The sequence below is a fragment of the Ips typographus genome, linkage group LG5 (genome assembly GCF_016097725.1).
Source record: "Ips typographus isolate SLU linkage group LG5, UJ_Ityp_2.0, whole genome shotgun sequence".
Lineage (NCBI taxonomy): Eukaryota > Metazoa > Arthropoda > Insecta > Coleoptera > Curculionidae > Ips > Ips typographus.
The window spans coordinates 1,030,100-1,055,809 of NC_138426.1; the positions used below are offsets into that span (position 1 = coordinate 1,030,100).

At 31.2% G+C, this 25,710-nt stretch overlaps 1 protein-coding gene across 5 annotated transcripts in view; it reads right to left on the minus strand.

The window, feature by feature from the left end:
- Positions 1 to 1,434: 1,434 nt before the first annotated feature.
- Positions 1,435 to 25,710, minus strand: part of LOC145729788 (homeobox protein prospero-like) — a 28,222-nt gene continuing 3,946 nt past the window's right edge. For 3 of the 5 annotated variants that reach the window (XM_081980707.1, XM_081980703.1, XM_081980706.1), the window contains 4 exons: positions 21,858 to 22,145; positions 19,949 to 20,130; positions 9,659 to 9,818; positions 1,435 to 6,406 (listed from right to left, as the gene is read on the minus strand). In XM_081980707.1, coding sequence (XP_081836833.1) covers positions 6,227 to 6,406; positions 9,659 to 9,818; positions 19,949 to 20,130; positions 21,858 to 22,145 — 810 coding nt within the window. In that variant the 3' untranslated portion in view covers positions 1,435 to 6,226. The remainder of the gene's footprint in view (positions 6,407 to 9,658; positions 9,819 to 19,948; positions 20,131 to 21,857; positions 22,146 to 25,710) is intronic. The other 2 variants (XM_081980708.1, XM_081980704.1) reach the window with 1 other exon arrangement.

Consider the following 25,710-nt stretch of genomic DNA (forward strand, 5'->3'; position numbering starts at 1 on the left):
CAAACGGTAATAGCAACTATATCATAAACATATTTTTGAAAACCTTAGAGTCTTGGCTGTATTTTACTTTCAGTGATTTTTTGACGTAACTCGTCAAAAAATCGAGTAAATTAATGGTCAAAGCAAGAAGTGTTAAAAATTTTACTTTTAGTTTTTTAATAAAAAAACCTAACCTCGTAGACATTAATTCGGTAAATTTTGGTTCAAAAAAGGATCAAATAAAGTTGGTATCGTCGAAATACTGCATTGCAAACAATGCGACGTTGCCAGAAAGTTTTTCAAGGAATTAAGAAAAAAAATCACTGATTAGTCAAGTTTAAAGACCAATTTTGCTAATTTTATATGAAAACGTCGTTTTTACCACAAAACTGGACGTTTGAGAGACAAAAAAGCAAGTTTTGCAATAGTAGAGAAATAGTACAACGTTGCCAAACTTATAGTTTTTCCAATCATTTAGCAACAGTCAAAATCGAACAAAATTTGGCAACAGTGTCTCGAAACGACAACTTTTGTCTAATTGACTTGAAAATAGAGACATAACAATTGGATCACCTTGGACAATCAAATGATTTTCTTGATTTGTGACGTCATCCTAATTTAGTTTGATTTTCTTTATAGAACAAAAAGTGTCCAGCTCAAATTAGTAATTTTAAAAAATTAGTTAGTTCATTGATTGTGCCATTTGACAGATTTTGTAAATTTAAAGTAACCCATAACCTCTGTAAATTGGGGATGAGTTTTCTTCCAAATTTCCCTGAGTTCGGTTATACTGGACGTAATTTTGTTTAAAAAGTAAGTAAAACCGGTATATGACAAGAAGAAAAATGATAGAATTGACGCAACATTTTTACACGTAAATACAGTATGGTTTTGAAGAACCGAGCGTTTTTTTAGGGTTTGTGAACCGACAGTATTAACTACTTTACAACGTTAAATACCTCTTTTTTTTTTGTTAAACCCTATAATAAACAACTCTACAAATCACAAATTTTTACCGAAAAAAACCCTTTATTATGCGGACGTCCCGAGATCAACCAAAAAACAAACTAAACACTTTGAAAATATTTCCAAAATGATGAATTTTGAAAAGGAAATGAAAATTTCAAACGTTCAACTAAAAAATCAAATTAATCGAAAATTTTAATGGCAGTCTTTCGAATTTCGGCAGTTTTCGAATAAACTTTGTTTTTTCTTTTAGGAACAGTGAAATCACTATTTCTTAGCCTAGTTGTAGGCTAAGATTAATCTCACTCGGGATCCGGCCTAATGCGGGCATATGAGGCTTGTTTGATGTAGATATTTTACTATTGCGGGATGTGAAGGAATACTTTTTTGTATTATTCCAGAAAGTACTATTTACATTTGGAGACACGGTTTAGTCCACTGTAAAACCGCGCTAAAATGGATGAGAAATGCAACAAAAAAAAAGCAAAAATAAACCAAATAAAAATATATTATATTAAAATGGTAAAACTGACTAGTTGCTTCACACACGTGTCGAAGGAGATCGTGTATAATAATATTTATATACAAAAAAAAGCACAGATTGGTTTGGATACACATGTGACTCAAAAACTCATTTTACAAAAAAAAACACCCATTTTTGTTTGATTATCCAATTCTGCACCCAATTTCAAGTAAATTTCATCTAACATGTCATGCACCTAACCTCAACAGTTATGGAGATATTTACGGTTGAATATGTAGCAGTATTACCTAAACTAAAGTTGAATCCTCTGTATAATAAAAATGAGTAATATTTCTGAATACATATTGTACTATTGTGTCTGACACACACTGTATTTAATTTAAAAAAAGAAAATGTTATTATGGTCGAATATGGCTTGAAGCAATTCACTCAAACAATGGGTTTTGCCATAAAAATGACGGAGTTATGCCAAACGAAAACAGACCATAGTGAACACATTTAAATAGTTGACAACTTGTTTAGTCAAATTTTAAACTTCATTCAGTAAAAATTACAATTTTGAGCTTTGGAATTTACATCTAGAAACTTACAAAAATTTTCAAGTTAAAATTGAAATTTTGAAACAAACTGCGTATTTTTGAACTTTTTGTAGGTTTAATTAGTCAAATTTTTAATCTTTACGATGACAAAAATGAAAAGAATTGTCAAAATTTGCTTTTCTTTGTCAAAGTAACAATTTTTTAGTGTCAAAAGGGAAAAAAGCTCCATTTTAACTGTTAAAAACTTTCAAAGTGTGCCAAAATCGAAAATTGTCAAAAAAGTCTTTTTTCAAAGAAGTAGATTGATATGAGTGAGAAAGAGTGAGATTTATGTATAAAGTGTCAGAAGTAAAGAAGTGGCAAAATTATCAAATTTCTGACTTATGTCAGAATGTTTTCAAAGTCAAAAATTGAATTGTCTAGTGTCAAACCTTAAAATGACCATTAAACTGCAGTATAACAGTACAAATTTCAACTTTGAAAAAATTAAAATTACAATCAAAATGTGACGTAAAAATTTAATATTATGAAATTTTTTATTTTTAGATTGTCAGAAAACAAAAAACACTTGAAAAATTTAACTTTCCAGGCTATGGTTGAAAATGACAAGTAGGTAGAGAATAATTGTCAAAATTGGCTTTTTATAGTCAGAAAATAAGTTTTTTTAAGTGTAAAAACACTTGAAGCTACTAAAAGCTTTATTTTAACTTTCAAAAATTCGATTTAACATTCAAAATACCAGATTGTCAAAATTGTCACAAATATGATATTTTTTTGTTTTTTTAACGCAAAATACCTGTGCAAATATGTCAAATTTTTAATTTTAGAACCTCGAAAAGAGATTTGTGTCTTCTGAGTTTAGAATAAAATACATTTTAGTGTTAGTAGATTGAAAGGCAAAAATACAATTTTCTAATGTCAAAAGTCAAGTATTGACTTTTAGATTTTTAAATTGAAAATAGTCAAAAAGAGTCAGATTTAGTCAAATTTACGGATTTCAAGTGTCAGAAGTAAAAAAAGTGTTATTATACGTTAAAATTGTAAATAAATGTTTTCAAAGTAAAAAATTGAATTGTCAAGTATCAAACCTTGAAAAACTGTAGTGTTACAGTCAAAATTTGACAAAGATTATGAAATCTTCTGTTTTCAGAATGTCAAAACTGAAGAAAACAAAAGAAAAATATTTAAAAAATTGAACTTTTCAAGCTAAAATTGAAACTTCTTCCTAACTGTAACATTTTCAACTTTTACATACAAATATCAGAATTTAAAATTATATGATAAAAATGACAAGTAGAGAATAAATGTCAAAATTGGCTTTTCATTGTAAGAACAAAAAAATTTTTAAGTGTCAAAAACCTTATTACAATTGTCAAAAATTCGACTTGACATCTAAAATACTAAACTTTTCACATTTCCAAATTGAAATTTACAAATTTCAAGTGTCAGAAGTAAAAAACTGATAAATTTAACCAAGTTATGACATTTAGATACGTTAATATGTTAAATAGATGTTGTCAAAGACAAAAATTGAATTTAACAGTGCCAACATTAAAATAAAATTATACAGTGTAAATGTGAACATTTGACAACATATTTAGACCTTAATAGAGTGTTCTAGCAATACTGAACATGTTTAGACAGTTTAAACATGATTTTAACCTTTGGCATCAATTTTGTATTTCTTTAGACATTTTCTAACATGATTTAGACTTTTGACAACAAGTTTAGACACTTATCAGTCAATTAATATGCCAAACATGGACTGTTAGCAAAAGTAGAAGAAAAATCACTGAAAAACACAAATTGTAATTATCAAAATTCAGAAATTGAACGTTGATTAGTCAAATGTTGCCTTATTCAACTTCAATTGCTGCTTTTAAAGTTAAAACTAAATTTTTTTGAGAAGGAAAATTCTAAAAATTAACTTTTTGACAATTATTGAAAAATTGTGAAACTTTATACACACAGTTTAGTCATATTAAGACAATTTCTAACATGATTTAGATGTTTATACACTGTTTACAGGATTTTTATAATGTTTAGACACTTTTCCACATGATTTGAATAATTGACAAAAATCTACCATGTTTAGACAATTTTGTCAACATGTCTAATTGGACAAACTTTTTAGACTATTTTCAAGATTATTTTAGACAGTTTGGCAACATGTTTAGTTTAATTTCACACAATTTATCTTCTGAACATTTGTAGACACTTTCCATAATATAATTTAGATGCTTCATATACTGTTTAGACATTTTTAAGCATTTGTCAACATGCTTAGTCATATTTAAACAATTTCCAACATGATTTAGATGTTTATAAATTGTTAACAGTGTTTTTTATTAAATTTAAACATTTACCAGCTGGTTTACAGGATTTTGATAATGTTTAGACACTTTCCCACATGATTTGAATGTTTGACAAAAATCTACCATGTTTAGACATTTTTGTCAACATGTCTAGTTGGACAAATTGTTTAGAACTTTTTAGACTATTTTCAAGATTATTTTAGACAGTTTGGCAACATGTTTAGTTTAATTTCACACAATTTATCTTCTGAACATTTGTAGACACTTTCCATAATATAATTTAGATGCTTCATATACTGTTTAGACATTTTTAAGCATTTGTCAACATGCTTAGTCATATTTAAACAATTTCCAACATGATTTAGATGTTTATAAATTGTTAACAGTGTTTTTTATTAAATTTAAACATTTACCAGCTGGTTTACAGGATTTTGATAATGTTTAGACACTTTCCCACATGATTTGAATGTTTGACAAAAATCTACCATGTTTAGACATTTTTGTCAACATGTCTAGTTGGACAAATTGTTTAGAACTTTTTAGACTATTTTCAAGATTATTTTAGACAGTTTGGCAACATGTTTAGTTTAATTTTACACAATTTATCTTCTGAACCTTTGCAGACACTTTCTATAATATGATTTAGATGTTTCATATACTGTTTAGACCTTTTTGAGTGTTTGTCAACATGTTTAGTCTTATTTAGACAATTTCCAACATGATTTAGATGTTTATAAACTGTTTACAGGATTTTTATAATGTTTAGACACTTTTCCACACGATTTGAAGGTTTGACAAAAATCTACTATGTTTAGACAATTTTGTCAACATGTCTAGTTTGAGTTAGAAGTTAGACATACTGTTTAGACTATTTTTAAGATTATTTTAGACACTTTGGCAACAAGTTTTAGATGACAATTGACAATTAGTTCCATAAGTTAAGCTCTGATTTAAGCTAATGCATTCAGTGGAAAATATCTCCCTACTATTGAGGTTAGGTGCACAAAAATAGTACCTGATATAAACAGAATCGAAACAAATTGTGGTGTTTTTGGCGTTTTAGACCACTGTGTATACTATGCAACCAACCTGCGCCGTATTGTATTAGAAATAAACTGCTGATCATTTGAAGTTGACAGTTCAAATGGTTAACAGTTTAAGTAGAAAAAAATACTGGTTAACCCAATAAAAGTGCGTAAAGTGACATAAATTAATAAAACTAAAACAATATTAAGCAGACATGCAAAATAAACTAGCAACTAGCCCTACTAGAAAAAAAATAATAAACAAAAGGGCATATCTACTTAATACGTTGAAATAAACATAAAAATTGCTTACTTACTTTTAATAGTTTCATTGTCATATTGCTTGACACTGTCAAGCAATACGACAATCGAAAAAGACTAGCAAAAATATACGTCATTAAACCTTTGGTCATAGTACCGTTTCTTTTTTTATAAATAATTAATAAAAAATTTTATATACAGGGCGGTTCTTTTTTCAATATGTACAAAGTGCACAGTAGCACGGTTTACAGTGGCTCGTAAACAACAAAAATGAAGCCAAACAAATAACGAAATTTATGATGCAGATTTTAAACTTGCTATTATTTATCCTGCTGGCTTTTTAAACATATAGAAATTGTGACTTGTTTTTAATAGAAAAATTGTTCCAAGTTAATATAACCTTAAATATCCTTGGATTGATTGATGCACTGTTCGCCTATACTTTTCGGCGTTCTATTACTATTATAATAACTAGAGGAAAATTGTCCTGTCAACTTAACAATATTATTAACAATTAATATAAATGTCCGTTGACAGCCTAACAAAATGGCGGTAATATGTCACCGATTCGATATTATTATTTTCTTTTGTAGATTGGTGCCTTCAATACCACATGCCGCCCATTTGGGGTGGTTTTTGGCCGGGCGGACCGGGTGGTCACTCCAATTGTTCCAGGAAATTGGGCGATTTAAAGTATTCTGGGACCGGATCATCCAGCCTGGATATGATTTTGTAGATTGACTTTTTCCACGATTGCTCCGCGTCTCGGCCTTCTTGGATCGCTTTAAAGAATTCCCTGAGGGTTTGTTCGACCACAAATCTGAAGTTTGAGGGAACCTGCAATAGAGTTATCATTAGAAACAATGTTTTTTTTTTTCAATTATTTTGTGTGTAAAATTGCTAAAAAAAATTAAAAAAAATATGACTGATGATTTTTTAAACACCCTGTATATGTTCAATCAAGTTTTGGTTAATACAAGGTAAAAGAGTAATTCAAGACAAATATTTTGAGCTTTTTACAGTCGCTGAAACTCCAAAAATGGCGGAGATACACAATTTTCAAAATTGTGATACAATTTCCAAAAAAAGTCAAAAAGTTGGATCTCAGTTCAAATTTTGATACCGCTTTTTTCCCTGACTGTACTAAATTTTGTAGTGTTTTTTTATGTTGTTGGATAGGAGTTGAATGGGGATTCCAAAAATGTGCTTAAAACAGTAATTTTCTCACTCCAAGTGGGTTTTACGGGCGATTTTGTCCTTGACTGTTCTTTCAAACTGTGTTTCTGGTAGTTCAAATTTTGACACCGCTTTTCGCTCTGACTGTACCAAATTTTGTAGTGATTTTTTCATGTTATTGGATAGGAAATTTAATGGGGATTCCAAAAATGTGCTTAAAACACTCATTTTCTCACTCCAATTGGGTTTTACAGACGATTTTGTCATTGACTGTCCTTTCAAACTGTGTTTCTGGTAGTTCAAATTTTTGCATCGCTTTTCTCCCCACTGTACCAAATTTTGTAGTGTTTTTCATATTATTGGATAGGAAATTTTATGGGGATTCCAAAAATGTGCTTAAAACACTAATTTTCTCACTCCAATTGGGTTTTACAGACGATTTTGTCATTGACTGTCCTTTCAAACTGTGTTTCTGGTAGTTCAAATTTTAACACCACTTCTTTCCCTGACTGTACCAAATTTTGTAGTGTTTTTTTATGTTATTGGATAGGAAATTTAATGGGGATTCCAAAAATGTGCTTAAAACACTCATTTTCTCACTCCAATTGGGTTTTACAGACGATTTTGTCATTGACTGTCCTTTCAAACTGTGTTTCTGGTAGTTCAAATTTTAACACCACTTCTTTCCCTGACTGTACCAAATTTTGTAGTGTTTTTTTATGTTATTGGATAGGAAATTTAATGGGGATTCCAAAAATGTGCTTAAAACACTCATTTTCTCACTCCAATTGGGTTTTACAGACGATTTTGTCATTGACTGTCCTTTCAAACTGTGTTTCTGGTAGTTTAAATTTTGACACCGCTTTTTTCCCTAACTGTATCAAACTTTGTAGTGTTTTTTTTCATGTTATTGGATAGGAAATTTAGTGGGGATTCCAAAAATATGCTTCAAACAGTCATTTTATCACTCCAAGTGGGTTTTACAGTCGATTTTGTTTCTGACTGTTCTTTCAAACTGTGTTTCTGGTAGTTCAACTTTTAGCATCGCTTTTCTCCCTGACTGTACCAAATTTTGTAGTGTTTTTCATGTTATTGGATAGGAAATTTAGTGGCGATTCCAAAAATATGCTTCAAACAGTCATTTTCTCACTCCAAGTGGATTTTACAGGCGATTTTGTTTCTGACTATTCTTTGAAACTGTGTTTCTGGTAGTTCAAATTTTGACACCGCTTTTCTCCCTGACTGTACCAAATTTTGTAGTGTTTTTTTCATGTTACTAAATAGGAAATTTAGTGGGGATTTCAAAAATATGCTTAAAACACTGATTTTCTCACTCCAAGTGGGTTTTACAGTCGATTTTGTTTCTGACTGTTCTTTCAAACTGTGTTTCTGGTAGTTCAAATTTTGGCATCGCTTTTCTCCCTGACTGTACCAAGTTTTGTAGTGTTTTTCATGATATTGGATAGGAAATTTAGTGGGGATTCCAAAAATATGCTTAAAACAGTCATTTTCTCACTCCAAGTGGGTTTTACAGGCGATTTTTTTTTCTGATTGTTATTTTCAACTGTGTTTCTGATAGTTCAAATTTTGACCCTGCTTTTATCTCTCACTGTACCAAATTTTGTAGTGTTTTTCATGATATTGGATAGGAAATTTACTGGGGATTCCAAAAATGTGCTTAAAACAGTCATTTTCTCACTCCAATTGGGTTTTACAGACGATTTTGTCCGTGACTGTCCTTTCAAACTGTGTTTCAGGTAGTTCAAACTATGACACCGCTTTTCTCGCTGACTGTACCAAAGTTTTTACTGTTTTTTCATGTTATTGGATAGGAAATTTAATGGCGATTCGACAAATGTGCTCAAAACAGTGCTGTTCTCACTTCAAGTGGGTTTTACAGGCGATTTGGTCTCTGACAGTACTTTTATTTAAACTGTGTTTCTGGTAGTTCAAAATTTGACACCGCTTTTATCCTTGACTGTACCAAATTTTGTAGTGTTTTTTTCATGTTATTGAATAGGAAATTTAATGGAGATTCCAAGAATGTGGTTAAAACAGTCATTTTCTCACTACAAGTGGGTTTTACAGACGATTTTGTATCTGACTGTTCTTTGAACTGTGTTCAAATTTGATTTAAATATTTGTTGCACCAAACCAGTTTTTCCTAAATAACTCAAAAACATTGAAAGTTGCAAGTTGCAAGAGACCAAAAATGTTCCTAATTAACTGCTACTCCTCTCAAAAATAACTGAATTACAGGGTGTTCAAATTTAAAACCACAATTTCAACTGATTTGTTGCATGAAACCAGTTTTTGTTAAATAACTCGAAAACAGTAAAAGTTACAGAAAATTTGCAAGAGACCAAAAATATCCCTAATCAACTCCTTAATTCAGGACCGTAAGCTTGCAGGACAGTTTTTGCTTCCAGATTATAGGTTGTGCATGAAAAGTGTGGTGATTGACTGTTTTTGGTCACCCTGTACGCAGTTTTTCAGATAGAATTTTTTGCTTAACACGACTAAAAAGTGAAGCTCAAGAGGGTTAATTTGAGTGGTTAAACCTCCCTCAACTCCCAAAAATAACCGAGTTACAGATACGTTGTTTGATCACTAGTTGGTTTTTGATATTAGTCTTGCAAATAGATAACTTTTTAGATAAAAAAAATGTGAAAAAAATCACATTTAGTACGGAGTTGTGCGTTTATAAAACAAGAAAAAAAACAGACAAAACAAAGCGTTCAAAAGAAATAATAATAATTTTGTAGTGCGGCAAAAAAATTTTTTGTTCAGTGAACTGCCCCAAGACATCTACAAACCCAGAAAAAAAGAAAACATTGTCATGCATAATATTCAAAAAAAAAAAAGGCAAAAAAACGTGATAAAAAATCGGTCGATGTCTGGGTTGTCACGAACCTGTGGGCCCCATACCTCGATGTGATTGTTTCTGTTGTAGTGCAGATTCAACACCCTGTAGAGCTCCGAATCGCCCCCAACGTGCAAATCGTCAGCGTTTTTCACCCCTTCGGACACCGCTTGTCTTGCATACTTTTCCATTTGGATGTAGTAGAATTCTCTGCAAAAAAAAAACTCTGGTTAGTGCTGGTACTTAATTATTTAGGACGCCTAATCGTTCGAAACGTGTTGAAAACACGCAGGTGTCCGCCATTAAAATGCGTCATCTTGTCTTAACATGCGGGTTTGAACTGATAAAAGGTCAAAGAAATTACACTTTCCATAACATGTTTGTAGCAAAATCGTTTTAAAAGACACCCAGTAGCAGTGTTTTCTCCAAATGTTATCACCCACAGATGTCACGTGATGTTTTTGTAAAAAAAAAACTTATTTAACACATTTTTTCTCAGTCTGTTAACTAGTTTTTGCTCTTATTTAACCTATTTTACTGTTCCAGTTGTTTTTAACTGATTAACACAGATTTTTTTTTAATAATTCCAATTTTCAGAAATTTTTTTAGCCAATTTTTATCCCTTACTTTAACTTAATAATCATGTTATTCTTGTATTTTTTTATTAATTTTTTGTTGTCTTATCCACTAAATTTTTATTCCTTTTTTAAAAGTTTAGTCATTGCGTTACTTTTCTGTTTTTTTTCTTGCTTAACTTAATATTTAATAATTTTAGTCATTGTGTTACAGCATTCCTGTTCTCTTTTACTTGTTTTATGTATTTTCAATTATTGTCTTTTTTTCTTCTACAATTTTTTAATTTTATTTTATTGCACTAAATTCAGTGAAAAAAAAAGTTTTTCAGTTTTTTGGCTTGTTTGGTACTATTTTTTCAACTTTTGTTAAAAACATAATGTACCAACTTATTTTACTCTTCTATGATTTGCTTTTACCAGAATTGTTTCTCTCGATTTTCTAGTTTCTTATTACCGCACTTTTACAAACTATCTTTCTTCAATCTACCGATTTACGAATTTGTCAAGCAGTTTCCTTATAATCACTTAATAACTGAATATCAAACACGTGATCATAGGGCTGCAGTCGATTAAAGGGCGACTCAGGCCTGAACAATTAACTATCAATCAGCAATAATAAGAGAGGCGGCAATTAAGGCAATTAATTAGGATAATAATTATGCGGAGAAATCTGTTGGGGTGGCGGAAGGGAGGGGGCGGGAAGAAGGTGTACACCGGTAAATTGCTTCCGGTCAACCCCAAATCGATCCACGTACTTGGTTTTTAATTAAAGAAGCCCAGCCTAGTGCTGCATTAATTACACTTTGATAATAATTTAGATTTGATCTAAGAAGGTGCGGTCTTTATTGAACAAAACTAAAATCATCATTAAGGGTGAAATTTGTTTGTGACAAATCGCAGATGTAATGGAATTACTCCTTACAATGCTCATTGCTGCTTATAGCAAAAATGAGCTTTATTATCTTATTTATCGGTAAGGTAAAGTAAACCAAATGAGTTTCAGTTTTATAACTTTTTTTTATGAAAAAGTAGCCTTTTCAAAAAAAAAATTGCATTTTCAACTTTTTGTCACTTTTCTTTATTACCTCAGGTTTAAATTGTGACCAATAATTATGTGTTTGACAGGACAAAAATGAGGCGAATATGAAAATATTATTATTTCAACAATTTGTTATTTACTGAAAATTGTCAAAACAACTGTCATATCATCACAATGTCAGAATTATGTCTTGTTTCGAAAACTGTGTTAAACTGTAATTCTTGCAAATTTTGAGAGTTTTCACATTAAGCGACAGATATCCGTGATGTCACGTGGTTTTTGGAGGATAGTTTTGCTAAGCAATCACGTGACTACTGTCAAAAGAACTGGCATAAATTTGAAAGACACGTTTGGTATCGAACATTGCAAAACTTTTATAAATCCTAATTTTTGCAACTTTTGAAGACAATTTGACGGTTAGAGACAAATTGGCTTGCCAAATCCACTTGGAGTGAGAAATTGAGTGTTTTAAGCACATTTTTGGAATCTTTATTAAGTTTTCTATCCAATAACCTAAAAATCCACTGCAAGATTTGGTACAGTCAAGCAGAAAATGGTGTCAAACTTTGAACTGCCAGAAACACAGTTTGAAAGAACAGTCAAAAACAAAATCGCTTGTAAAACTTACTAGGAGTGAGAAAATGACTGTTTCAAGCACATTTTTGGAATTGCCATTAAATTCCCTATACAGTAGCGTGAAAAAACTTTAGAATATTTGGTACAGTCAGGGAGAAAAGCGGTGTCAAAGTTTTAACTGACAGAAACACAGTTTGAAAGGACAGTTAAGGACCAAATCGCCTATAAACCCCACTTAGAGTGGGAAAATTACTGTTTTAAGCAAATTTTTCTAATCCTCATTAAATTTCCTATCCAATAACCTAAAAAACCACTAGAAAATTTGGTACAGTCAAGGAGAAAGGAAGTGTCAAAATTTGAACTGACAGGAACACAGTTTGAAAGTACAGTCAGAGACCAAATCGCCTGTAAAATCCATTTAGAGTTGGAAAGTGACTGTTTTAAGCAAATTTTTGGATTCCTCATTAAATTTCCTATCCAATAATCTAAAAAACCGCTACAAGATTTAGTACAGTCCGAATAAAAAGCGATATCAAAGTTTGAACTGCCAGAAACACAGTTTGAAAGGACAGTCAGAGACAAAATCGTTTGTAAAATCCACTTGGAGTGGAAAAAAGTGTGTTTTAAACAAATTTTTGGAATCCTCATTAAATTTCCTATCCTATAACCTAAAAAACCACTAGAAAATTTGGTACAGTCAAGGAGAAAGGAAGTGTCAAAATTTGAACTGACAAGAACACAGTTTGAAAGTAGAGACCAAATCGCCTGTAAAACCCATTTAGAGTGGGAAAATGACTGTTTTAAGCAAATTTTTGGATTCCTCATTAAATTTCCTATCCAATAACCTAAAAAAACCGCTACAAGATTTGGTACAGTCCGAATAAAAAGCAATATCAAAGTTTGAACTGCCAGAAACACAGTTTGAAAGGACAGTCAGAGACAAAATCGTTTGTAAAATCCACTTGGAGTGGAAAAAAGTGTGTTTTAAACAAATTTTTGGAATCCTCATTAAATTTCCTATCCGATAACCTAAAAAACCGCTACAAAATTTCGTACAGTCCGAATAAAAAGCGATGTCAAAGTTTGAACTGCCAAAAACACAGTTTGAAAGGACAGTCAGAGACAAAATCGTCTGTAAAATCGACTTGGAGTTAAAAAAAGGGTGTTTTGAACAAATTTTTGGAATCCTCATTAAATTTCCTATTCAATAACCTAAAAAACCGCTACAAAATTTGGTACACTCCGAATAAAAAGCGATGTCAAAATTTGAACTGCCAGAAACACAGTTTGAAAGGACAGTTCAGAGACAAAATCGTCTGTAAAACCCATTTAGAGTGGAAAAATGACTGTTTCAAGCACATTTTTGGATTCCTCATTAAAATACCTATCCGATAACCTAAAAAAACACTATAAGATTTAGTACACTCAAGGAGAAAATGGTGTCAAACTTTGAACTGCCAGAAACACAGTTTGAAAGGACAGTCGGAGACCAAAATCGTCTGTACAACCCACTTGGAGTGGAAAAAAGGGTGTTTTAAGCAAATTTTTGGAATCCTCATTAAATGTTCTATCCAATAACCTAAAAAAACTCAGAAACGAGTTATTTTAAATAAAAAAAACATTTTTCTCCTTCTGCAAGAATAACAAAATTTTTTGGAATAATCACACATTTTCACTTTCTTTTGTGACTATCTACTAGACACTATAACTTCCCTTCCCTTAATCACTTTGTCCATATATACCGAGGGGTGTAACCCTATTGACCTAATCTTTATAAAAACACGGTTCTTCTAACGGTTTTGCCGATTTGAACATCTGCCCCGTTCTTATTATTGTGTGGTTGTGGGATATGGACGGATTGCACCATCCGATTAATAATGTAAAAATGTATACATTACAGTAATGTTACATCGAATTATATTTACCTATAAACAAGGCGATATAATGTGTGTGATTGAATCGAATGCCAATTACAGACCAATTGAGCATGCATAATTAATATTTAGAGGGTGGATTAGCTTTGCTTTGATACTAATGGAGCCGGTATATCTCAAAAACGGGTAGATGTAACCCATCGGGAAACATCTTAAGTCCGTTATATATTTTTGGTGTAAATTGTCTGGTTTTAACGTAAAAACTGAAAAATTCACTTCACACAAGAAAACGTGATTTGGTAGAAGAAAAGAAACTCTTAGTAAATTGTTTCTGTTAAATCTAACTTTAACTAATCATATCTCCTTTGTTTTTAATAGTCAAACTTGTATTAAGTTGCTTATTTTAAAAGTTTTTCCACCTTGTATGTGTATGATTAATATTTTGGCTGACAATGAAATAATAAAAACAAAAATTTAATTTGAACAGTGCGATGTAAAAATGTTACTTTAAAATTGTATTTGTGATTGTATTTTATTTTAAAAAGTAATTGTACCTTGAACAAAACAAAAAAATCAAAAAAAAAAGATTCGAAGACTGATTAACAAAAAATAGATAAAAATTTAGAAAAATGACTAAATAGAATAAAAGATGACAGAAACACTGACAAAAGAAATCTGAAAAAATTTAAATAAAATATTAATCATTGTGATAAAAGCATTAGTGATGGAAAAAGTATTAATAATATTATTATACCATTGGATGGCTAATTTTATTGGCTATCCAACGTAAGTAAAACAAACTTTCTTATTTATTAATTAAGAGAGTTATTCAGGAAAAAACGAATGAGTGTATTCAGGGCTAATTTCTAGCTAGTCAAGTTTGAAGCCTTGCAGAAGCCGAACAGTATGATCAACTAATCAAAGTTACTATACCGTTGGATAGGTAATTTTATTGGCTATCCAACGTAAGTAAAACAAGATTTCTCATTTATAAATTTAGGGAGTTATTCAGGATTAAATGAATTAGTATATTCAGGGCTAATTTCTTAATAGTGAAAGATTTTTCAAATTTACCTGTCTCTGCCAGATCAAAAGTAAGAAAATTTAGGTTTCTCATACATTCTAATATTTTTGCCATAAAATTTTAAATAACAATAATTACTTAATACTGCTGGTAAGCTTAATTTACACTATATCATCGACTTGTCAAGAAAGGAATTGAAGAAACACACCTTTTGTTGTATAAACAGATGGTGAGGGCCAGAAAGTTCGTTAAAGACGCGTGCCTTATACACTTTGAAAGAAGTCTTCCAAGACGTTATGGGAACGTGAAAAGGGGAGGGTGAATCAAAAAGGCAGCTGACTAAATCTTTTGTTAGGGCCCAACGTCTTTTGCCCTTAAGGAAACGGTTTTTCACGTGTGCTTTACCTGGTGGGAATTTGGTAGTCAAGGCCGAGAGGGGCTTTTTAAATTTTAAATTTCTGCCACTGGTGTTTATTTGAAAGCCAATTTCTTAATTAGAGGCTCAATTAAATAAATAACTTACTCTTAAGTTCTCGAGACTAATTAGTGGAGGTTTTTCTCCGGAGGTGTAAAAGATTTTCTCTCGTCAACACTAATTACCTACATTTCTTTACAAATTTAATATCAACGCACTAATTATCCTGTTCTCTTTTCATAGATTACTATAAAAACATTAATATACAAGGTAGATTCAGTAGAAAAAATACGCAAAGCAAGTCTACATGTGGGCACTATCAATTTGCAAAAGTTTGTGACTGGTCAAGAAAAAGCAGAAAGCTGGAAGCTACTTTTCTTGACCAATCACAAATCAAAATTTCCTACAACTTTCCTTTTTTCTACTTTTTTGTAGCTCCTCAATTAACGAAGCTAAACAGTCAAAATCAAGTTTGATGCACCCTTCCACATTTTGCCCTGTAACTCCTTAAGGAGGCCCTTAAGGGCAAAAACACATTAACACAATCTTGTAAAGGATAAAATTTCCCACATCTTTCCTTATTTACCCTTTTTTGTAGCTTCTCAAATAACGAAGCTACACAGTAAAAATCAAGTTTGATGCACCCTTCTACATTTTGCCTTGTAACTCCTTTAGGAGGCCCTTAAGGGCAAAAATACGTTAATACAATCTTGTAAAAGATGAAATTTCCTACAACTCTCCTTATTTACACCTTTTTGTAGATCCTCAAATAACGAAGCTACGCTCAGTCAAAATCAAGTTTGGTGCACCCTTCCACATTTTGCCCTGTAACTCCTTAAGGAGGTCCTTAAGGGCAAAAACCCATTAAAACGATCTTGTAAAAGCTACTGGTCCTATTGGGTTTCTTCTTCTTTACATATTTTTTTCTAAATAAATTTTCTCCCTTCACTTTTGTTTTTCTCTCATATTTTCGCACAATTTTTTTCTCTCTCTCTTTAAAAAACTTGAAAACAAAAAGGAGACGCCTGACAGCTTAAAAACTATACCGTAACTTCTCCGACAAACATATTATCGAATCCAGACTTTTTTTTTAATTAACAATGACTAATTAGCGCTTACCAACTTCAAGTAACAATCGTTCCAGAAAGAAAACTTCCAATGTCGGATTGCGCCCTTTTGTTCCCCCAGGATGATCTTTTACCCAAGTAAGTTTGCAATTTTAATTTGAAAATATACCATTGTTTTGTGTGCTCTGTAGGGCTTTTTTGTTGCTAACAGGGAACTTAAGATAATAGCTCTTCTCTAGTTCTTTTTATGTTCAATATAGAGTGTTCAGTAATGATTTGTCCTAATTATTAACCAAAAGTGTCCATTTCCTCTGATTTTAGAATATTTTAAAACGTTCCACAATGGGAACAATGGCATTTACAAAACTTATTAAATTTAATATAAAAACATGGCTAATATCTCTTTTAGTTCCCCAGATATTTTTGTCCTTTACTACCGTGCTTAATTAGCAACTTTTCGCACACAAAAAAGTAGATGAAAACAGAGAGACAGTAATAAAAGAGACAAAACAAAAAAATCAAAATGCAACTTTAGAGCAAAAACCAGTGAAAGATGAAAGAAAGAATAAACACCAAAAACATGAAGGAATTAAAGAAAAAGTATATTAGTAATTACAAAACATGCACTGTGAAAAAAAAATATCGAAAATGCGCGAAAATACAAAAAAATAGATGAAGGAAAACATGGAACAAAAAAATTGCAAAACTATTGTAAAAACATAAAAAAATGAGGATAAATTTGAGCAAAGATGAGTGAAATAAGTAAAAGAAAAAAAAAACAAAACCACTCCAAAAACATGGAAGATTTCGAAAAAAAAAGAAAGAAGAATGTAAGAATATGGAAAAAGACAAACAGAAAAAATTTAAAAATGCGATTAAAATCAGCAAGCAAGAGGGGGAAGAAGCCAAACAATCTGAGAAGAAATTGTACTGATTTGGCCCTGTAGAGACATAAAAGAAGTCTATTACTGCCCTGTACAATGCTTAGAGCAAATTTTTAGGAAAAGAAGTTGGTGAGTTAAAAAAATTAAAAAATATAGAAGGAAAGAAGAAAGAAAAGGAGAGTAAATTTACTTAAATCAGTAGAATAGGTAGGTAGAAATAGTCAGAGCTTGAAAGAAGAAAAGTAAGCAAAGAAAGATAAAAACAACGGAAAAATTAATGAATAAAAACAGTAAAAATAACAAATGACCTGGAAAAAGTGTTGCCAAGTCAAAATATTGAATGGCGTAAAAAAAAATCCTGATTTTTGAAACTTTTGAGCATGGTTTGACAGTTTTGACGTTAGTGACAGTTGTCACGTGATTGTAGAACACTATTTAGTTAGACGATCACGTGACAATTGGCAAAATAACTGTCATAAAACAAAGAAACACGTTTTATATCAAATACTTCAAGAAGACGTTTTTAAACCCTGATTTTTGCAACTTTAGAGCATGGTTTGACAGTTTTGACGTTAGTGACAGTTGTCACGTGATTTTAGAACACTATTTAGCTAGACGGTCACGTTATAATTGTCAAAATAACTGTCATAATTCTCAGAAACACGTTTTATATCAAATACTGCAAGAAAACTTTTCTAAATCCTGATTTTTGCAAACTTTAGAGCATTGTTTGACAGTTTGACGTTATTGACAGTTGTCACGTGATTTCAGAAGACTATTTAGCTAGACTATGAAGTGACAATTGTCAAAATAACTGTCGTAAATCTCAGAAACACGTTTTTAAATCAAATACTGCAAGAAAACGTTTTGAAATCCTGATTTTGCAACTTTTGAGCATGGTTTGATAGTTTTGACGTTAGTGACAGTTGTCACGTGATTTTAGAACACTATTTAGCTAGACGGTCACGTGACAATTGTCAAAATAACTGTCATAAATCTCAGAAACACGTTTTATATCAAATACTGCAAGAAAACTTTTCTAAACCCTGATTTTTGCAACTTTGGAGCATGGTTTGACAGTTTTGACGTTAGTGACAGTTGTCACGTGATTTCATAAGACTGCTTAGCTAGACTATGAAGTAAAAATTGTCAAAATAACTGTCATAAATCTCAGAAACACGTTTTAAATCAAATACTGCAAGAAAACGTTTCTAAATCCTGATTTTTGCAAACTTTAGAGCATTGTTTGACAGTTTGACGTTATTGACAGTTGTCACGTGATTTCAGAAGACTATTTAGCTAGACTATGAAGTGACAATTGTCAAAATAACTGTCGTAAATCTCAGAAACACGTTTTTAAATCAAATACTGCAAGAAAACGTTTTGAAATCCTGATTTTGCAACTTTTGAGCATGGTTTGACAGTTTTGACGTTAGTGACAGTTGTCACGTGATTGTAAAACCCTATTTAGCTAGACGGTCACGTGACAATTGTCAAAATAACTGTCATAAATCTCAGAAACACGTTTTATATCAAATACTGCAAGAAAATTTTTCTAAACCCTGATTTTTGCAACTTTGGAGCATGGTTTGACAGTTTTGACGTTAGTGACAGTTGTCACGTGATTTCATAAGACTGTTTAGCTAGACTATGAAGTAAAAATTGTCAAAATAACTGTCATAAATCTCAGAAACACGTTTTAAATCAAATACTGCAAGAAAACGTTTCTAAATCCTGATTTTTGCAACTTTAGAGCATGGTTTGACAGTTTTGACGTTAGTGACAGTAGTCACGTGATTGTAGGACACTATTTAGTTAGACGGTCACGTGATAATTGTCAAAATAACTGTCATCATTCTCAGAAACACGTTTTATATCAAATACTGCAAGAAAACGTTTCTAAATCCTGATTTTTGCAAACTTTAGAGCATTGTTTGACAGTTTTGACGTTATTGACATTTGTCACGTGATTTTAGAAGACTATTTAGCTAGACTATGAAGTGACAATTGTCAAAATTACTGTCGTAAATCTCAGAAACACGTTTTTAAATCAAATACTGCAAGAAAACGTTTTGAAATCCTGATTTTGCAACTTTTGAGCATGGTATGACGTTAGTGACAGTTGTCACGTGATTGTAAAACACTATTTAGCTAGACGGTCACGTGACAATTGTCAAAATAACTGTCATAAATCTCAGAAACGCGTTTTATATCAAATGCTGCAAGAAAACGTTTCTAAACCCTGATTTTTGCAACTTTGGAGTATGGTTTGACAGTTTTGACGTTATCACATTCTATTGATCTATTTATGCAATATTTTTTATTTTTTTTTAGAAATGTTTTCTATTTTCCTGTCCTTTATTAAATTCTATTACAACTCGATCTGTTAGTATTGTATTAAACGCTTCTTTTGTGTTTTCAATGTTACTTGAACTTATTGTTGAATTGAAGTAGGTAACTTTTACTTTTTCGCTCTTCCTTCTTCTATATTTTAAAATTAGGACTTTTATCGCACATCTAGTAGCTTTCCCACAAAAGATAACATAAAAATTCATATTCATATACAAAATACAAACAGTATTGATAACTTTACCGTATTCTGTACAAGTGTACTAAGTGGAAACGTTATCTTAGGCCATATGCTCAACCTGAACGATAACATTGACGTCAACCTGTAATTTCTTCCCATATTTCTGACTTTACAAACAACAGAAAAAGGCAAAGTGCCTACAATAATTTTCCATAATATCCTCTTCCCTTATGGATAAGCAAGCACACATTACTATCGATTTTCCTTATCTTATCGTTTAATACCACCATCTGTTACACACATCTAAGTGCCCTGTCGATGATGTATATTAACTTGGTATTAAAAAAAAAACTTACCTAAAGTTTGAGAACCATTTAACCAGCTGGGCAGTGTTGTTCTTGTTGAACTTGATGTCGGGGAAGTACATTTTGAGAACCGCAGAACTGGGATATCGCACCCAGAAGAACATCAGCTTGGCTTTCCTCAGGTGCATTGGCGTTAATGTTGAGGAGTGTTCGGGAGTTAAGGAAATATTTGGCTGCGTTGAGAAAAAAGAGAGAAAATATGCTAAAATGATTGAAAAATAACAAAAAAAATTTTTCTTTTGCCCTCCAAAAGTAGGAGCACAAATTTGATCAATATTGCTGCTGATGGAACTTTAATAAATGATGTAGAGTTTAGAAAACCGTATGACGAGTCGCACGATTTTTTTTTCTTTGAAATAGGGGAATATGTTTTGTAGGAGGAGCTGCTATACCTATTGCCCTATTACTCTTTGTCGCTCAAAATTACAGACTGTAACTGTTAACCTTTGAAAAAGTAACTTAAACCTTCAAAGTTCATTTTTTGTATGTAAAGGTTGTCCTACAAGAATGACGGAGAGGACAAATTTACTCTAAATAGTTGGATAAAGAAGATATTTGTCTCATTATAGGAGAAAGTAGAAGATCAAGAAGAAAAGAGTGGGGAGTGCAAAAATCTATGTTCTCAGATATGATTCTATTGGAAGAAGGTTGGATAGGAAACGGGTTCTACAGGAAATCTGTAAATGAATAGAAACTGCTCTAAAGAAGGCAATAATAAGAAGAAAATTCTGTCATCAATTCTGTCAAGGAGTTCTGTCATCATTGCTCTGTGCTAAACTGGTGAAGAAGCTATCAAGGGACGGATTGTATTGTCTAGGATATGCAGACGACCTAACGAAAGAGAGGGAAAATTTGCTCTAAATAGTTGGATAAAGAAGATATTTGCCAGATTATAGGAGAAAGTAGAAGACCAAGAAGAAAAGCGTGGGGAATGTTTGAACTATCACACTGTTGTGCTGCAAAAAGGCCAGAAAACCTTATTAGCATACAGACAAAAGGAATTTGGCTGCTTACATCCCTAGAAAGTGTTATAGATAAAAAAGACCACAACTTAGAGAGTTCTTTCTTAAAAATGACTTAAACAGACTTAGCTTTGGATGATTTAAATAGACTAGAAGACTACTATAGTCTCTTGCTCAGATGGTCCAAAGAAGAGAGCAAAAATAGTTATTTTGGTAGAATATTCAAAGAGGAGTTCTGTCATCATTGCTCTAAGCTAAACTGGTGGGTTTGTATTCTCTAGGATATGCAGACGATTGTTCAGAAAGCGATGCAGATGTTAGCACACAAAGACAGTGGTTCATTTACTCAAAAACAAGGCTAAAAGCATCAGTATGAGAAGATAATGATACAAAGATGCTTCATGTAGATGCCGATACACTAAGAGATTCAACTTAATCAACAATGATGCCAAAGACGTTAAAGTGGATGAAGTTGATCACATTGATGATGCTGATCAATCAACTAAGAAAGAATTGCAGATACTAATTGACTAATTTTGAGCCTGACAGTGCTAAACAAGGCAGAAAAACCAGCTTCTATGGTCACGTGAACGTTTTAAGCAGAATAACCGTTAATTTGAAATGTAAACTCTCTAAAACATGATAGAATCATTGAAATTTGTAGTTTTTTAGTTCTGTGACCATACAATTTGGCTTGTAATTGTAGAATAGCAAAACTTCTAAATAAAAAGAAAAAGACTGAATTTCTCGTATTTGCATACACCTGTACGGTTTCCCTCTTGTGACATTTAACCGGATACCTTATATCAAGAAATTGACCCCCAATCTCAGCTTAAATAGGAAGACCCTCACAAAAAGGATTAAAGTTCCCCGCATATATTGCCCACTTTGTGCCCCATTCAATTAAAAAAAAAAAGAAAAATGTCGTTGAAACGTACATGATGCGCAGTCTGGCCGCATAAACCGTTATTCGCATAGTCGGTTTTGCATAAAAAGGATATAGTAGGCTGCATTCCATCGTAGGACATGTCGCCCGAGTTACAGTCTGAGTTTCGGTCGCCATTGTCCATTTTGAGTCCGCCAGAGGGCGCGCGCATGTGCGAGTAGTCGGGGGAACCACCGTGCTGCGCGGCCGCCAACAGGGCCGGGTGCAATAACGTGGGGGGATGATGCACCGGGGGTGATTCTCTCTCCAGTTTGTGCATGCGAGGGGGTGAGGAGGAGGCCTGAAATAAATAGAACAGAAAATAAATTTTTTAATATGGAAATTTTGCAAAGTTTGGCAACGTCGCACTATTTTTAATAAAGCCTTTCGACACAACCAATGTCACGTGGATATGCACAATTTTCTAATTTTTTCAAAATGTATCACAAGGCTCTTCGACATTTTTAAAATTTCCAAAATTTTTATGATTTAAGGTCACGGACTGTCAAATTTCTCAAAAGGTTGTCAAAAGTCACCTGATTTGCCGCCATATCGCGGTACATTTTTTCAAAAAATTTGAATTTTCAAAAAAGTTTTTTTTTTAATTTGTCAAAATTTCTAATTTTAAGGTCACTTGACCTTTTCCCCCAAAAAAATTGAAGGTCACGTGACTCCTTCCGCTATTTTGAGAATTTATTAATTTTCGAAAATTTGATGGTCACGTGACTTGTCGCAATTTTGTTAAATTTTATTTTTAATTAATTTAAAAAAAAATAATATCTAAAATATCTATCAATTCAACTTTCATTTGCAAGTCAATTTTCAAATTAAAAATACAAAAAACTAGTCAAATATCATAACAGTTGAAGTAATATTCACTTATCAGCAAAGTCTAGTCAAGTTTTAAGCTAAAAATATTTAGTTAACTAAAAATTGACTTAATATTCGCTTATGGAAAATTGTTGTACAGCTGAAAATTTTGAAAATCGACTAAAAATCATGAAAATTGACTGAATATTCGCTCTTGACAAATTTTATGCTGAAAATATTGAACGCCAACTAAAAATCGCAAAAATTGATTTTTAGTATTTATTTATAAAAAATTCTTGTAACTTTTCATGCTTTGAGAATTACACTTTTAGTTTTCAAGTCAATTTCCTAGCTGAAAATATTGAAAATCAACGAAAATTCATGAAAATTGACTGAATATTCGCTCTTGGAAATTTTAAGCTGAAAATATTGAAAACCAGTTGAAAGTTCTAAAAAATTGACTTTTAAATTCACTTATGGGCCATTCTTGTAACTTTTCCTGCTTTGAGAATTACACTTTTAGTTTTCAAGCTGAAAATTTTGAAAATCGACTAAAAATCATGAAAATTGACTGAATATTCGCTCTTGACAAATTTTAAGCTGATAATATTGAAAGCTAACTAAAAATCGCGAAAATTGACTTTTAATATTCACTTATAAGAAATTCTTGTAACTTTTTATGCTTCGAGAAATACACTTTTAGTTTTCAAATCAATTTTCTAGCTGAAAATATTAAAATCAACGAAAATTCATGAAAATTGACTGAATATTCGCTCTTGGAAATTTTAAGCTGAAAATATTGAAAACCAGTTGAAAATTCTAAAAAATTGACTTTTAATATTCACTTATGGGCCATTCTTGTAACTTTTCCTGCTTTGAGAATTACACTTTTAGTTTTCAAGCTGAAAATTTTGAAAATCGACTAAAATTAATGAAAATTGACTGAATATTCGCTCTTGACAAATTTTAAGTTGAAAATATTGAAAGCCAACTAAAAATCGCGAAAATTGACTTTTAATATTCACTTATAAGAAATTCTTGTAACTTTTTATGCTTCGAGAATTACACTTTTAGTTTTCAAGTCAATTTTCAAGCTGAAAATATTGAAAACCAATTAAAATTCATGAAAACTGACTGAATATTTGCTATTGACAAATTTTAAGCTGAAAATATTAAAAACCAGTTAAACATTGTAACAAATTGACTTTTAAAATATTCACTTATGGGCCATTCCTGTAACTTTTCCTGCTTTGAGAATTACACTTTTAGTTTTCAAGCTGAAAATTTTGAAAATCGACTAAAAATCATGAAAACTGACTAAATATTTGCGCAAAAATTGATTTTTAGTATTTATTTATAAAAAATTCTTATAACTTCATGCTTCGAGAATTACACTTTTAGTTTTCAAGTCAATTTTCTAGCTGAAAATATTGAAAATTCATGAAAATTGACTGAATATTCGCTCTTGGAAATTTTAAGCTGAAAATATTGAAAACCAGTTGAAAATTCTAAAAAATTGACTTTTAATATTCACTTATGGGCCATTCTTGTAGCTTTTCCTGCTTTGAGAATTACACTTTTAGCTTTCAAGCTGAAAATTTTTAAAATCGACTAAAAATCATGAAAATTGACTAAATATTTGCTCTAGTCAACCATCTTTACTATTAACTGACAGTATTTTGGCTAGAACCGTTTCTTCAACACAAAATTTAATATAAACTGTTACCGTTTTAAACAACTATGTAAAAACCTGTTTAAAAGTCCAAAAAGTTTAAAAAATAACTGATTTTTGACACAACTAAATTACCCTCAAACAATAAATGCAGCAGATTTGGCGCGAATTAAAACACTTTAATACCTCGATGAAATAAAATCGTTTTTTAACAAGTGTGATTGACCCACACCGCATAAAATAAATATTAACATTAAATAGAATTTTCGAATATTTTTGCAACAAATTATTTGTTTTATAATATCGTTTTAACGGCAATTCGAGTTCACTTTCAATGTTTAATAACCGGGATATTTTAATAAAATTGATACTATTAAAAATCGAAAACACTTTTGTCGACCTAAAATGGGTTATTATTATATTATTTTGTTTTGGGTGGTAAAAGTGAAAGTTTCGAAATTGTTTGATTAACTTGACCATGAATTTATTATTAATTTTTGATTTGTGTAGATTTAAAATGTTTTATGCAATACAGTTAACATGTGTTGCATAGTGGTTTTTCTGTGAAAATTAAGCCAAAATTGATAAGATTCTATAAAAAAAAAAACTATACAAAAAAACCTAATTTTAAGATTTAATTAGATTAGGTTGTTTCTTGTATTTTGTTATTTTATTTTGTCGTTTTTGTCATGAAACTAGAGTAGATTTACGACAAGTCAAAGGAAATCACGTAAACATAAAACTTTTAAAAAATTGACAAATTCTACAAATGGTGGATATAGTCATGTGATCTTAAAAATTAGAAATATTGACAAATCCCTAAAATATTATGGAAGTAGGTCATGTGACAAAAAAGTTCTCAACATTTTTCAAAAATTGAAGAAATCGACAAAATGGTAGTAAGTCACGTGACTTTGAAATAAAAAAAAATGAGAAAATTACGAAAAATGTCTCGTAACCTTACAAAATAAAAAAAATCCTCAAAATGAAGGAAAACGTCAGAAGTTTTTGGAAAATAAAAAAATCTTCAAAATAACGGAAATCCCGTGACCTTAAAAAGTAGCAATATTATGTTAAATCCTTAAAATGCTTGCAAGTCACGTGACGTTAAAAGTTTTGAAAAAATAATAAATTTCGTAAAATGGCGACAAGTCACGTGACCATAAAATTTTTGTGAAATTAACAAATCCTGAAAATAATGCAAAAAATAACGTTCAATAATTTCAGCTTGAAAATTAACACTAGAATTTGCTCGTAAGTGTAAAATAATCCAAGTTTTATGATATTTTAAGTAGTTTTCGATACTTTTAACAAAGTACCCTGAAAAAACCATGAAAAACGACTAGAATAAGGAAATATTAAGCAAATTATCTTGATTTTTACT